The 13,790-nt window shown below is 39.8% G+C and overlaps 1 protein-coding gene across 2 annotated transcripts; it reads left to right on the plus strand.

Annotated features, from left to right (window-relative positions):
* The first annotated feature begins 6,693 nt into the window (after positions 1 to 6,693).
* On the plus strand, positions 6,694 to 13,031 carry LOC105053869 (acetylornithine deacetylase). 2 transcript variants are annotated; one of them, XM_010935185.4, is made up of 10 exons: positions 6,694 to 7,117; positions 7,227 to 7,471; positions 7,574 to 7,682; positions 8,098 to 8,236; positions 8,377 to 8,434; positions 9,091 to 9,108; positions 9,236 to 9,358; positions 9,711 to 9,867; positions 9,951 to 9,984; positions 10,214 to 10,564. In XM_010935185.4, exons 1-10 carry the CDS (start codon positions 6,791 to 6,793, stop codon positions 10,345 to 10,347), a joined length of 1,344 nt encoding a protein of 447 aa, XP_010933487.1. In that variant the 5' UTR covers positions 6,694 to 6,790; the 3' UTR covers positions 10,348 to 10,564. The 2 variants fall into 2 exon arrangements, with proteins under 2 accessions (XP_010933487.1, XP_010933488.1); XM_010935186.4 differs by lacking the exon at positions 10,214 to 10,564 and adding an exon at positions 12,769 to 13,031 and having other exon boundaries at positions 6,697 to 7,117.
* Positions 13,032 to 13,790: the final 759 nt, after the last annotated feature.

A 13,790-nucleotide genomic window follows, 5' to 3' on the forward strand; every position in this document is an offset into this window, starting at 1 on the left:
GTTATTTGAGGCTTTAAAATTGAATCGAAGGACGTATTCGATGACTACCCCTTTGGAATTTATGAGTATAAGGTCAGCTCCACTACCCTGTGCATTAGATGCTTCATCAATGTGCAGCACGCAGGTCGACCCTAGGTCAGGGTCAGGAGTCGTATTCTCTTTTATTGTGTTGCCATCTATGTCTTCTGGCTTATTATTGGATATGGTACATTCGGCAACAAAATCAGCTAGGACTTGTGCTTTCAAAGACGGTCGTGGGTGATATTGAATGTCGAATTCACCAAGCTTTACTGTCCACTTTGTCATCCGACCTGACGCATCAGGCCAATGTAAAATCACCTTCAGTGGCTGATCTGTCAAAACTACAATTTGATAGGCTTGAAAGTACGGATGAAGTCGTTGTGCTGATATAATCAGGGCGTAGATCATTTTTTCTGTCCTTGAGTATCGAACTTCGGTATTGTGAAGTACTTTGCTGGTGCAGTAGATTGGTCAATGAATTCGATTCTCATCTTTCTGGACAAGCACCGAACTAACGGCTTCTGCTGAAGTTGTCAAGTAGAGATACAATGTCTCTCAGACCCTTGATTTTGTAAGCAAAGGTGGAGAAGCCAAATATTGTTTCAAGTCTTCGAAGAATTGTCGGCATTCATCCAACTATAAGAAATCTTTCGTCTGCTGTAAAGTTTTGAAAAATGGCAAGCATCTTTCGACCGACGTAAAAATAAATCAGCTGCGCATGACAATCCTTCCATTGAGAATTTTTTTTTTTGAACTCGGGTGCTTCATATCGATGATGGCTTTGATCTTTTCGGGATTAGCCTCGATCCCTCATTGTGAAATAAGAAATCCAAAAAAATTTTTGGAGGTTACTCCGAATGCACATTTGATCGGATTTAATTTCATCTGATGCCGTCGAAGTGTGTTGAAAGCTTCCTCCAGATCCCGAACATGATTTGAAATTTGGAGACTCTTCATCAGCATGTCGTCCACATATATTTTCATGTTCCACCCGATTTGCATCTTGAAGATCTTGTTGACAAGTTGTTGATAAGTAGCGCCAGTATTTTTCAGACCGAAAGGCATTACTTTGTAGCAATATATGCCTTTGTCAGTCATAAAAGCTGTGTGCTTCTCATCTTCTGGTGCCATATGGATTTGGTTATATCCGGCAAAGGCCTCCATAAAACTCAGAAATCGGTGGCTGGAAGTCACATCGACCAATTGATCAATCTTTGACAAAGAAAAGCTGTCTTTCGGATAGACTACATTCAGATTAGTATAGTCGATGCAGATCCTCCACTTTTTATTAACTTTTCTCATCATTACCACATTGGCAAGCCAGTCAGGATATGTAGTTTCTCTGATGAAGCCTACTGCAAGCAGTTTGTCGATTTCTTCATCAATGACCTTTTTGTCTTTCAGGAGTAAAATGTTATTTTTTCTGTCTCACCGGCTTAACATTTGGGTTGATGTTAAGTCAGTGAGTTATTATTTCTAGAGAAATTTCGGACATATTGGTGGCCGATCAAGCAAAAATGTCAGCATTGACCCTGAGCAATTTTATTAGTTGTTGCCGCTCTGAGTCGGACAATTGTGATCCGATTCGGACTGTTTTCTTTGGATCTTCTTCTTTTAATGGGATGAAAACCAGTTGTTCCGCCGGTTCACCCCTCTCCTGATTTTCTCTTTGGTCCAATTTGTCAACAGGCAAAGAGTCTTTAGGTTTGTTATTTTGAGTGGAGACAAGGAAGCAACGTTGAGCGAGTTGTTGATCTTCACGTATTTCTCTGTCTCCATGTCTTGTTGAAAATTGAATTAACAAATGGTATGTTGAAACCACTGCTTTCAGGGCGTTAAGCCCAGATCGTCCGAGTATGGTGTTATAAGCCGAAGGTACCCAAACTACTGTGAACATTATGAAAACAGTGCTCTATTGTGGTTCGATCCCAACGGTTAAGGAGAGAGAAATTTTTTCTTCCACTGTGATAGCATCTCCTGTGAAGCCAACCAATGGTGTTGAGACTTTTCTGAGTCGATCATTCAGCAGTCACATTCGAAAGAAAGTCGAATAAAATAAAACATCAGTCGAGCTTTCATTATCTATAAGGATTCTTTTTACATCATAGTTTGTTATTGTTGTTGAAACAATAACAGCATCATCATGAAGAGTCTGAATTCTCCAAATATTTTCTTCCAAAAAAGTTATTACATTATCGAGTCGTAGTCATTTTACCGACTCATCTTCGAAAGTTGCCCCCTTGTCCAGTCGTCCGAAGATCATGTTGATCACCCCTACAGTCGGTTGATTATTTATAGCCTCTCCAGTTTGCAGTTGAGGTCGTTGATCAGTAGGAGGTTGAGTCGGTGGATCTCTTCGGTATTTGCGGAGGTAGCCTCATCGAATCAGGGTTTCTATCTCATCCCTGAGCTAAATACATTGTTTGGTATTGTGTCTGTGATCACGATGGAACCGATAATATTTCTTCTAGTCACGGTTCCTCGGCAATGCTTTCATCGATGGGGGGTGTCATAGATATTCCGCTCCTTCAATTTTCATGAGGATCTACGCACGAGGAGTGAAAAAAAGAGTATAGGAGTCATACCTGCCGTAACTCAGTCTTGGACTCCATCGTCGGGGTGAAGCCCGCTTATTGGATGGTGGCCAACTTGATTCGATTGAAGCTCCTTCCTTCTTTTGCTTCTTTTTCTTCTGACTTTTGTCTTCTATCTAGCGCCAGTCAGAAGCTCCTTCATTTGCGTACATGTATTTGTATGCGCACTCCAGGAGTTCAGCATAAGTTCGAGAGAGAGTTTTGTCCAAAAAATATATAAATCAAGATCCTCTCAGATCTTTTTTATGACCGAGATAGCCATATTTTCATTGAGATCTTTGACCTCAAGCGTGGCCGCATTAAAGCGAGCCATGAAATTCTGAAGTGTTTCAGTCTCTCCTTGTTTAATTGAGAAGATACTATTAGAAGTGCGTGGCAGCCTTCGACTGGTGCTGAAATGAGCCACGAAAGAATGTTCTAATTATCCAAAAGAATATATGCTTTCTGACTGAAGTTCGGAGTACCAGGCTCGAGCAGCTTTTCGAAGAGTTGCCGGAAAGTCGATGCATAAGAGGGCGTTGGTGGGCCCCTAAACTGTCATGAGAGCTTTGTAGCTCTCAAAGTGATCGATCGGATCGGTGGATCCATCGTACGGCTCCACTTGAGGCATCTTGATCCAAGATGGGATCGGTTGGTCCAAGATGTACCGAGAAAGTGGCTGGACGGTGTGGAAGTCGTAGTCGTTGGAGGACTTCCGACCTTCCATTTGAAGCTGAGCAAGTTGACGATTGATCTCTTGAAATTTACGTTCGTAATCATCAAGTCACCATTGAAAAACTCCAGGGGTGGAACCCCCCGATGAGTTAGAGGGGGAAGCAGACGGTGTTCGCAGTCGCTTTCCTTTCCTTGCTTGATCCAATTGAGAAGGAGAAGGATGCCGTGAATGGTGGATGGCGTGTCGAGAGTGCTGCGAGTGCTGCTGCTCATCCCGATAAGAGAGTCGAGATGGTCGCTCTGGTGAAGGAGATTGTGATCGTCGTGGATGATGGCGATTGTGTTTGGATGGCACCGATTGTGCTATCGGTTGCTCCACCGGTGGCTGTGGTGGCTGAGTTTGTTGCTGCTGGAGATTTTTGACCGTCTCTGTGAGAACAGTCATCTGCTGCACGAGTGCAGAGATCTGGATATCCGTGGTGACCACTGGACATGAGGAACTAGGCTTTGCTATTGGAGGAGGGGGAGGAATCTCTTTCCGGTGGGAAGAGTGTCTCGCTGATCCTGTTGTAGTCAAATATTGGGCTCTAGTTTTCACCATGGTGAATATTGTCTCTCTTCGTCCTCCTACCTGACGCGCCAATTTGTTGCAGCTAACTCCCCGTCATCTGTCGTCGGGAATGAACACCTGCAGGACAACGTCCGCACTGATCGGATTTGTATCTGGCAAGGACCCTCCGATGATTAAGTTAAAGAGGAAAGTTGGTGAACAGTGGATGTCAATATTCAGAGTAGCAGAGTTCTGGTCAGAAGTGGCTTACCAGCCCTATTTTTCTTATCCCCTTTTATAGACAAGGTTCTTGTAACCATCGGATGTGGTCCCGTATTTTATGACGCTAAATCATCAAGCCATAATCATGTAGTGGGTCATTAATTTTTTAATTATGACGCCGTGATGTGCGGCCAGTAACCGTTCGTGACGGTTAAGGCATATTGAACAGATTAGCCGACTGTATATCGGTAGTAGGCACAGTCGTGAGTTGGTGATTCTGTTGTATCGTCGATCATCGGCCATAAGTCGGTGACATTTATTCAATCGGTTGATGAAGAGTCGGAGTCGTCAGTTTGGCAGATGTTCTGTTGAAGTTGTGCGTTTGGTCGGTCGGCTATTGCCGAGTCGGAGTCGATCAATTAGAGTCATACGTTCAGTCGGTCGGCTATTGTCGAGTCGAAGTCGTGGAGACCAAAATCGGGATCGGTGGGTTTATTCCAACAGAAGGTCTCTCACATCTTTCGAGAGGTCAACTAGACTGCTGATTGGTTGGCTTCTGGTTTTATTTTTGGAGTATTATATTTCTCACAATATGATGATGATTTACCTGCCTAATTGTGTAGCGTTTTGCAGGCGGACGCTTTTGGTGTCACTTATCTCAGGCAGATTTAAGTTGTACTGATTCTAACTTGAGGGTGATGCAGCTTCGCTTCACTCATTCTGATACTGGTACCCAAGTGATTTGTAGGCTGCTAATAGGGTGGCTTTCACAGTAGGAGGCGACTAAGCTATTCTTAGCTTGGTTTCATCTGCATCCTATGGTTCTCTTTTCATGTACGGGGGCCAAGCTGGCTCAATGCCATTCACCTGATGTATCGTTTTGCTGTGATGCTGCTTTTGTATTGGGAGCTGATTCTGTTGTGCGTATTGTGATGATCTATTGGGCCAGTATCTTCCTCAGTGTTAGCCCCACCATACTTCAAAAGTTATGGAGTTATTCTCTGGGTGTTCCTAATTACTTGTTGCAGGTTCATCTGATGATTATCACTATAAATCTCATTCGAATTAACATGGTTGTCGACAGCAGCAGTCTCTGCGTGTACCCATTTCAGAAAAAGACCTTCTATTTCCCACATTTTCCATGCTGCTGTGATGTTTCGGCTACTGTTTACTGTTTTTATAGTATTCTTGTCCAGGTTTAGTTTACAAGTCAGAGGTCTCAAATGATGCTAGGAGTTTTTCCAAGGTTTCACAGGAATGCCTTCTATCCCAACATTGCAGTTTCTGGATCCGGCTATTTCATGTTTACCTTTGTGGAACTTGGCTCTGTTCATCACATATCATATTTCACTCAGGTGAAGCAGGTTCTGGTTATTCGTTATGATCCTTTATACTTCCTCAACGCAATGCATATATATCCCATATATTTGGTGTCTCTGGCGTTTGAGCTGGAGGAATCTTCTTAAACTACCGCCCCTATGTTGGGTTTAAAGCTCTACATTGTCACACTGGAGGACTGTCACCTTACAACTTTCTCATGGTTACAAAGTACTATTTAAATGTTTATTTGTCAGAATTCTCCTACAGTGGTTTCCTTGAAGGATCATCCTTTTATATTTACAGACCCTGCTTCTTCAGTTTGTTGCTTCAATACATTTACTTACATTGTTGACCAACTTATTTTTCTTACAGTTTCAGCTTCACTACAGTTTCAGCTACAGGGCAACATACTTTGATCACTGGACTCTCGGCACTTCACATCTCTCTCTGTGTTTGTTTATTTTGTATTTACCTTTGTATTAGTGCTGCTTTAACTTTGTTTCTATTTCTGTATGCCCTTCTTTTGGTTGTTTCCCAAATCGGGAGTGGTATATATGTGTTACTTACAGTCTTCTCCTTTTAATGTAGCTTGGGTTTTGTTTTTTTACCCAAAAAAAAAAAAAAAAAAAAGAACAAAGGTCACCAAAAGCAAGATGCCCACACAAATCAATAGCCACAGCTAAAGAGAGGAGAAAGAAATAAAAACGCCAGCAAACCATCCATCAAAGGGGATAAAAAAAATGAAAAGCACTATGACATCAAAGAGGAGCTTGGCACCCTGTTCCTTTAGCCTAGCCAAGTTGAAGGAAGGGCTGCAACATGGGCTTAGCTTAGCCTGGACCCAGGAAAGAGTGCACGCTAGCTTCCACCTGACACGATTTTGATTACCTAATGCCTCAAAATTTTGTCAGACACTGTCCCTTTATAAATTAATTTTTTATAATTTAAGCCAATTCTGATCCAAAAATTTAGGAGGATATTTAGATCGTAATCAAAATTAAAATGAAAATAAAAATTAAAATATTTTGAAATCGAAATGATCAAATTTTTTGAAACATTTGATTCGTGATCGGAATCGAAATTAAAATTAAAATTTAAATTTAAATTTAAATTTATAAAAAAAAATAAAAATTAAATTTCATATAGATTGAATCATTTTTATTTTATTTAAAAATTAAAATTAAAATAATTTTTTTATTAAATAATTAAAATAAAAATTTTTATTTTTATTTCAAAATTTTATTTTTTTTCAATCAAATATTCTTTAAGTATTTATATTTTATATAAAATTTTATCGTGAGATGCACGTGTTTGTTCCTCTCTTTCTTTTCCTAGGGAACCGAACTAGGTTCGACGATCCTATCTCCACTCCATTGTTCCCTTTATTCTCTCTTCTCCCCTCACGCGGAAAAAACCCAATCCAAATCCAATGGCGGCTTCCGTGAAGGATGTGCTGGCCGATCTCGACCGGGACTCGTACGTCTCCCTCCTGACCAAGATCGTGGGCGAGGCCCGCCACGTCCAGAACAACCCCCCCGACCTCATCCCCAAGGAGGACCGCGTCGCCCGCCACGTCCTCGACGCCCTCCTCCCACTCAGCACCACCACCGGCGGCGGCCCTCTCATCGTCTCCCATGTCGTCTACGCCGAAGGCCGCGGCAACGTCATCGTCGAGTACCCCGGCTCCGCCCCCGGTAAAATCCTCTCCTTCGTCGGCTGCCACATGGACGTCGTCACCGCCAACCCCACCGACTGGGTGACCGCCTTTCTTTCCCTATTCTTGTTCTAGTTTTTGATTCCCTATTCTTGTTCCAAGTTTCGATCTTTCTTACCCTTTTTATTTTTGTTGAATGACATGTGTGTAGGACTTTGATCCCTTCTCGCTGAGCGTGGACGGGGACAAGCTCCGGGGCCGGGGGACGACGGATTGCCTCGGGCACGTGGCGCTTGTGACGGAGCTGATGCGGCGGCTGGGGCAGACCAGGCCGGAGCTTAAGAACACCGTTGTCGCGGTGTTCATCGCCAATGAGGAGAACTCGTCGGTGCTGGGGATCGGCATCGATGCCCTGGTCAAGGACGGGTTGCTCGATAAATTAAAGGCAGGACCTTTGTAAGTATTGGCCCATGTGATCTATAGTGTATATTTGTAAAAAACAGAGATTTTTGTGTCTCTAAGTTCCAAGTTGGGCGCTTTTTTCATGGATTTGTATAGATTTTGGATTGATACGGCTGACAAGCAACCGTGTATTGGTACTGGGGGAATGATAGCGTGGAGGCTCCGAGCCACAGGGAAGCTTTTCCACAGCGGTCTTGCCCACAAGGTTTTGTTCCGATTAAATGTGTTTAATTAGAATGTTGCTGCTACTACGAAATATAGATGTTCTGCATGATATGAATTGTTTTCTATTTACATAGCTTTTGGGTCATTAACCATAGACAGGAAGAAATTTATGTCAAACCTTCTCTTTTTTACTCAGAATTTCTAGTTTCTTGCTGAAATGTGGAAGCATGGTCCAGTCCAAATGGTTTCTTTCTTAATTGATTTAAAATTAATTGACATGAAAATATATAAGATTGTTCTACTCAAAATTATATCTTATTACATGGGTCAATGTGGAAAGTTAGCAGATGATGGAATACATAATTCCATTCACGTCAAGTTTCAATGAGTATTTGAACAATTTGTCTTTTAGGTATCGTAGTTTAAGAACAAAGCTTTCCCACTCAACACTGCAGGCTATCAACCCGCTGGAGTTAGCCATGGAAGCACTTAAAGAGATTCAGTCACGATTTTATAGAGACTTCCCTCCACATCCTAAGGAAGAGGTTTATGGCTTTGCCACACCATCAACAATGAAACCAACTCAGTGGAGTTGTAAGTCCTATATTATCCTATGCTATGTTATTTGTGCTTTAAGTAATAGCTAGCTAGAAGTTGAAAGCTGATTGTAGTGAGAAGAACGAGTCTGTTTTTTGATAATATCCTCCATGCATCTGATACATGGTGCATTGCAGATCCTGGAGGTGGTGTCAATCAGATTCCAGCTGAGTGTACTATATCGGGGGATGTAAGGTATCTCTAAGAACAGCCTTTTTTAAAAATCAAATTAGCATTTCACAGATGACATAAAAACCAACTTGACTCCGAAAGTGAAGTTGGTATGCTGTACCAAGCTGTATAAGTATCTCTATATTCCACCATCTTTATTTAAATATGTTGGCATTATTGATCAAATTATTAATTGATCAGATATAGATTCTTGGTGTCATGTGATAATAGCACTTATTTGAATTGAAATTTTCTTAATTAAGGGCAAATATTGAATGCACCCAATGCATAACCTCTTTGGTCATTAGGGTTTTTTGCTAAATGCAATAGACCTACCTAAGGATTTAACAAAGACTTATCTAGTTATATTTCTCAGGCATGTTTTAACTGCGAAACCGGAGATTTTTTTTTGGCATTTAATTGTTTTTTTCCCTTTTTGGCTTGCTATCTTGTTATCTTTGAGATCAGGCTCTTGAAATGCTGCAGCTGGCTTTTATAGTTTAGTTTTGCTGGTGGTGCTTCATCACTACCGGTTGCTTATGATGTTCTTTTAAAAGTTGTGGTTGTGATTTCTGTTGTGCATATGTAATATGTACATGCTACTTTCGCATAATTCTTAAATCTATAATCTTAACTTGTTGAGAGGTTTAATCTGACTCGGTGTTCCTTTTGTTTTGCAGGTTAACTCCTTTCTATAGGTGGGTCTATCCCTCTTGATATTCTAATAATTTTCCTTTTTGGACTCATATTATCTTATATTTCTTGTTTCAATCTTGAGACTTTCTAGGGCTTGAAGGATTTTATTTCCCTTTCTTGTTGCTGCAGCACAACAGATGTGGTCAAGAAATTACAGGAGTATGTAGATGATATAAATGCCAACATAGAGAAGCTAGATTCACGTGGCCTAGTATCAAAATATGTACTTCCAGATGAAAATCTGAGAGGAAGGTGAGAATGCTATTCGAACTTAACACATCTATTGAAAGAAGGTTTTGTCCTAACAAGTTCTGAAAGAAGAGTTTCATTTTCTTTTAGTTTTTGGGATAATAAGATTCCCCTACAATGAACTTGCTTGTATGGTTCTTGTTATGCTTGCAGTTAATATATCATAGACCATACTTTGGTCCCTGTTATGAGATTTTGGTAATGATTTCACCCTCATGAATCATGATGGAAGTGTGCCTAGCAAGTAATGTTTCTGGGAGCAAATGTCAGTTTAAAGGAATTATTTAACACCTCTGGTTCTATTTGTGTGAGGTTCTTAACATACCGGACTAATTAAATTTCTTGATGCTTTTAGGCTTACAATCACTTTTGACGAGGCTGTGATGTCTGGGGTTGCTTGCAATCTTGATTCTCGTGGTTTTCATGTCTTATGTAAAGCAACTGAGGAAGTGGTTGGCTATGTGAAGCCCTACTCGATCACGGGAAGCTTGCCATTGATTCGAGAGTTACAGGTTCATATTTTTCTTTTTGAAGTTGATAGCCTTACAGAATACTTGTTTATGTTTTGACCCTGACTGTCTTTTCATTATGCTAGGATGAGGGTTTTGATGTGCAAACTTCTGGATATGGTAAGTGCATCTTTTTAGTTAACCAGTTTTTATGATAACAATTGTTTTTCTTTATGTGAAGCCTTACTGCTACCAGACAGCTCTAAAACTATTTCATGAGTCACATTTCCTTCTTAGTTGATTGCAATTATGTTGACAAGTTACTCTTTTCCTGTTCTTTCTGGGTGAGCCCACTCTGAAATTTGGGGACAGTTGTACAGAAATTTTAAGTGATGATAATGTGTACCAGCTCAGGGATTAGCATGGAGTTGCCATCTATGTTTCAGAGAAACTCGAGAGGAGAGGTCGCGAATGGTGCTTTACTTGAATCGCCTTCGCAAATGGGTCTTTATTAGCCTTTGGGTTCTTTCAGAATGTATATGAAATTGAGGTGTAATTGGTACATGTCAAGGAAGAAGGCATTCTATGAACAAAGGAAGTGAAGTAGGTAAAGGTGGACAAAGAAATGCTAAGAGAAGTGGCAGTCGGGCTTTCTTGCAACTTGCACACTTATAATTAGGTTTGTCTTCTTGATGTTGGATCTTAGGCAGTTAGGATTATGTCATCCTAAATTAAGTGTCTGAACAAAGGTAACAGTGGATCTTCATTGTTCTTAAGCAACTCTGGATGATGTGAAAGTGTTCAAATAGATGAATTTGATTGGTGGATATTGATTTTCTTTTCAAAGTTTGTATAGGATTTTTGACTATCAGGAATTCGTTTTAAGTTTAGATGATATTTGGTTGTTTTCTTAAAAACAAATGACTTTGTTTCTTACGGGCAAGTTATTTGACTATATTGTGGAAGACCCAAATGTTTAAGCCTTGAAGTAGTGCCTTTTAAGAGGGGGGGAAGTAATGAAGAAAACAAAGCAGGAAAAGAGAAGCAAAGAGAAGAAATGGGGTGGGGGACAGAATGATATGGCAGTGGTGCTTGCTCAAAGTTCGCTATCTTCGATTAACTTCGAACTATTGGGAATGTGTTCACGAATGTGTTCACCATCAGAAATAAGTACTGGGTTTTTAGGTTTGGTATAGTCTGGAACAATTTTAACTGTGATGAAGATAAGAGTTTGGAGTAGGAAAGGAATTATTTGGTTGAAATTAGAGGCTTAGAGCTATTATTAACCTTCTAGGTGGAAGTTTAGTCAATAGTCTTCTTTTGATTTCTTTTGAGAATGCTTATCTAAGTTAAAGATAATCTAAGAGACTTGTTGAAGTTAGGATATAAACTAATTCAACTTGAAAAGGCTCTTGTAAACTCAATCTGATGACTATTCATTAGTTCGTAATAGTATTGGACATATGAATATGCAGAAGTGATTACTTCTGACCTAGATGCTTGGCACAGGTGCCAAGTATCCAGTACTTTAGCCTCCAAAAATCCCAAGTCTGGACACTGCTGTATATAAAAGATATATATGTTGAAATATACTAGGAAGTGGGTACATTTACTTTTTGTGAGACTTTTAAATTGAAAAGTATTTACGTTCATCACATTATGACAATAAATATAAGAACAAATTGGTGTGGCACTGCACCTGAAGAGTTTGGAAACACTAGTATTGTTTCTAGGTAACATAATAAAATGTTTCAAGTGTCGGCAATTTCAATAATGTGTTTTTTGACAGGCCACTCCAAATAAAAGTGTCAAGGTGCTGGCACTTCCAGCTAACGTGTGCAGGAGTGCATGACACTTTGTTTTTGGAGTCTCGTGTCATGCAGTGTTGTTTCCAACCATCCAAAAGTGTGGGCACTTCCCAAAATCTCCAAAAACTGCAGTTCAACGTAAGACAGCACCAAGAGAGCATGTTGTTCGGTGCCCAAACTATAGGTACTTCCCAAATCAGAACTGCCAAACTGCACCCAAACCCTTTAATTACAAAGCACCCTTGTATATTTGACCGTAATCACCTTTGAAACTGTCATGTTTATACGAACCTAGCCAATCACTTCTTAAAGCTATGATCCTTAAACCTTACCAACTTTTGACATGGTCATATTTTAGCTCATTAAGCTAGCTTATATAAATTCACATTTTATAATTCCTAACATAATATTTTCATCATAGACCATGTTGGCAAATTTGTTTGTGTTTTAACATATCAGAAACTCGCAGAATGACTTGAAGATAATAAATTTGGTAAGATAAAATTCATATAGTACAGTGTGTGCTGAAATTGTTTAATTGGATAGAGCGAAGTTTTTGCATCGCATGGTGAAAAGCCATGTAATGTGGGGAGTTGCAAGAAGAGCCTTGCTGGACCTATTGATGATTGACATTTTGCTGGAGTGGTCATTTGGACTGGCTAATTTTTACTTGGCTTTTGCATCATTATGGAGCTTTGAGGAAGTCTGGTATATCACTTAGATCAGATGTAGAAAGAAGAAAGGAGATGGTTGGCTTATGGAGTTGAAGTTTGTAGCTTCATCCATTTATTGAAAAGAAACCTAAGCAATGTTATGGTTGCATCATTTGATTTCTTTATCGGAAAGGCTCTTATCAAAGAATAAAATAGATGAGGCCAATTTGAGCTTTGCACTTGGAAACACTATGATAATCAACAGTTATGACTACTGTCACAGGTACCTAAAACTAAAACACTTGACCTATTGCTCATGGAATGAGAAATATTCAAAACCTGTAGTAGATTTTTGTTGTACATTCTTTTTTGATGGTCTATGAGTTCATCATGGCGATCTTTGCTGACAAACAAGATTTTTTTTTCCCTGATATCCGTAACTCTTACTAATTTAAATCTTATATAATCATAAGATTGATCGATGCCCCGTGCCCTTACTGCAGGCATAATGGCTACATACCATGCAAGGAATGAATACTGCCTATTTTCTGATATGTGCCAAGGTTTCCGTGTGTTCGTGAGCATCATCTCCCAATTGGAAGAGGATAGCAACTGACAGATCCACTTGATTTATTTTCTGATATGTTCCGAGGTTACACCGTTTTTGTCATAGTGAAGTTTTATGATAAACAGATTATTCATTATGTAGGCTGAATCCTTCTTCTATACCATGCATATGGCGAGACTTTTATGATATTGCATTTCATCTGAATTCTGTACAGACAACAGTTCTCGCTGAAAGCATGTCCTAGTTCAAGATCCCATCAAGAAAAGAAAACATTGTATGAAGCACCATAAAGAAATTAATCAACAAATGTACTAATTCGATAAATCGCCTGATGTTTTATTAGAGTAAGACAACCATGATTTTTTTTCTTCTGAGAAATAGAACCGTCAACTTTTGCTAGCTTGAAAAATGTCTTATAGAGACAAATTGAATCAATTTATAGGGGTTATATATTTTAGTGCAGTCCAGATCAAGTCAAAAATGCACCAGGAGTAAATAAAAGCATGATACTTGAACTTCTGGGTGAAAAAGGATAGCTTTCAGAATTATCTCTTGTTTGTTAGTAGATTATTGTTGGTGAGGTGTCAAGATATGTTGTTTGAAGATGCCTCAGTGTATCTTGTGGGATTGGCGTTAGTGCAAGTAGGTTCTAAACCACCGGAAAAAAAATAAAGGGGGATTACATCAATTTATTTCGTATGTGGGTCGTGGAATGCATCTACGCTTCGTAATGTTTTTCCGAAGGACAGCTATAGAGGTGCCGAATCCTCTCCCAGTGTGCTGTGATTCCTTCAATGCCACTACCAGAGAGGAAAATATAAATAAGGTTTTTGTTGATGGCTGTTCTGTTCCTCGTTCGATTCGATAGTCGGCAAGCCTCTATCGTAACACAATTCTTGTGCTGTGAAAAAGTGGGAAGGGCAAGAAGAGTGGTTTTTCCAAAAATCTCAGCCTCTA

Source organism: Elaeis guineensis, chromosome 11 (assembly GCF_000442705.2).
Source record: "Elaeis guineensis isolate ETL-2024a chromosome 11, EG11, whole genome shotgun sequence".
Classification (NCBI taxonomy): domain Eukaryota; kingdom Viridiplantae; phylum Streptophyta; class Magnoliopsida; order Arecales; family Arecaceae; genus Elaeis; species Elaeis guineensis.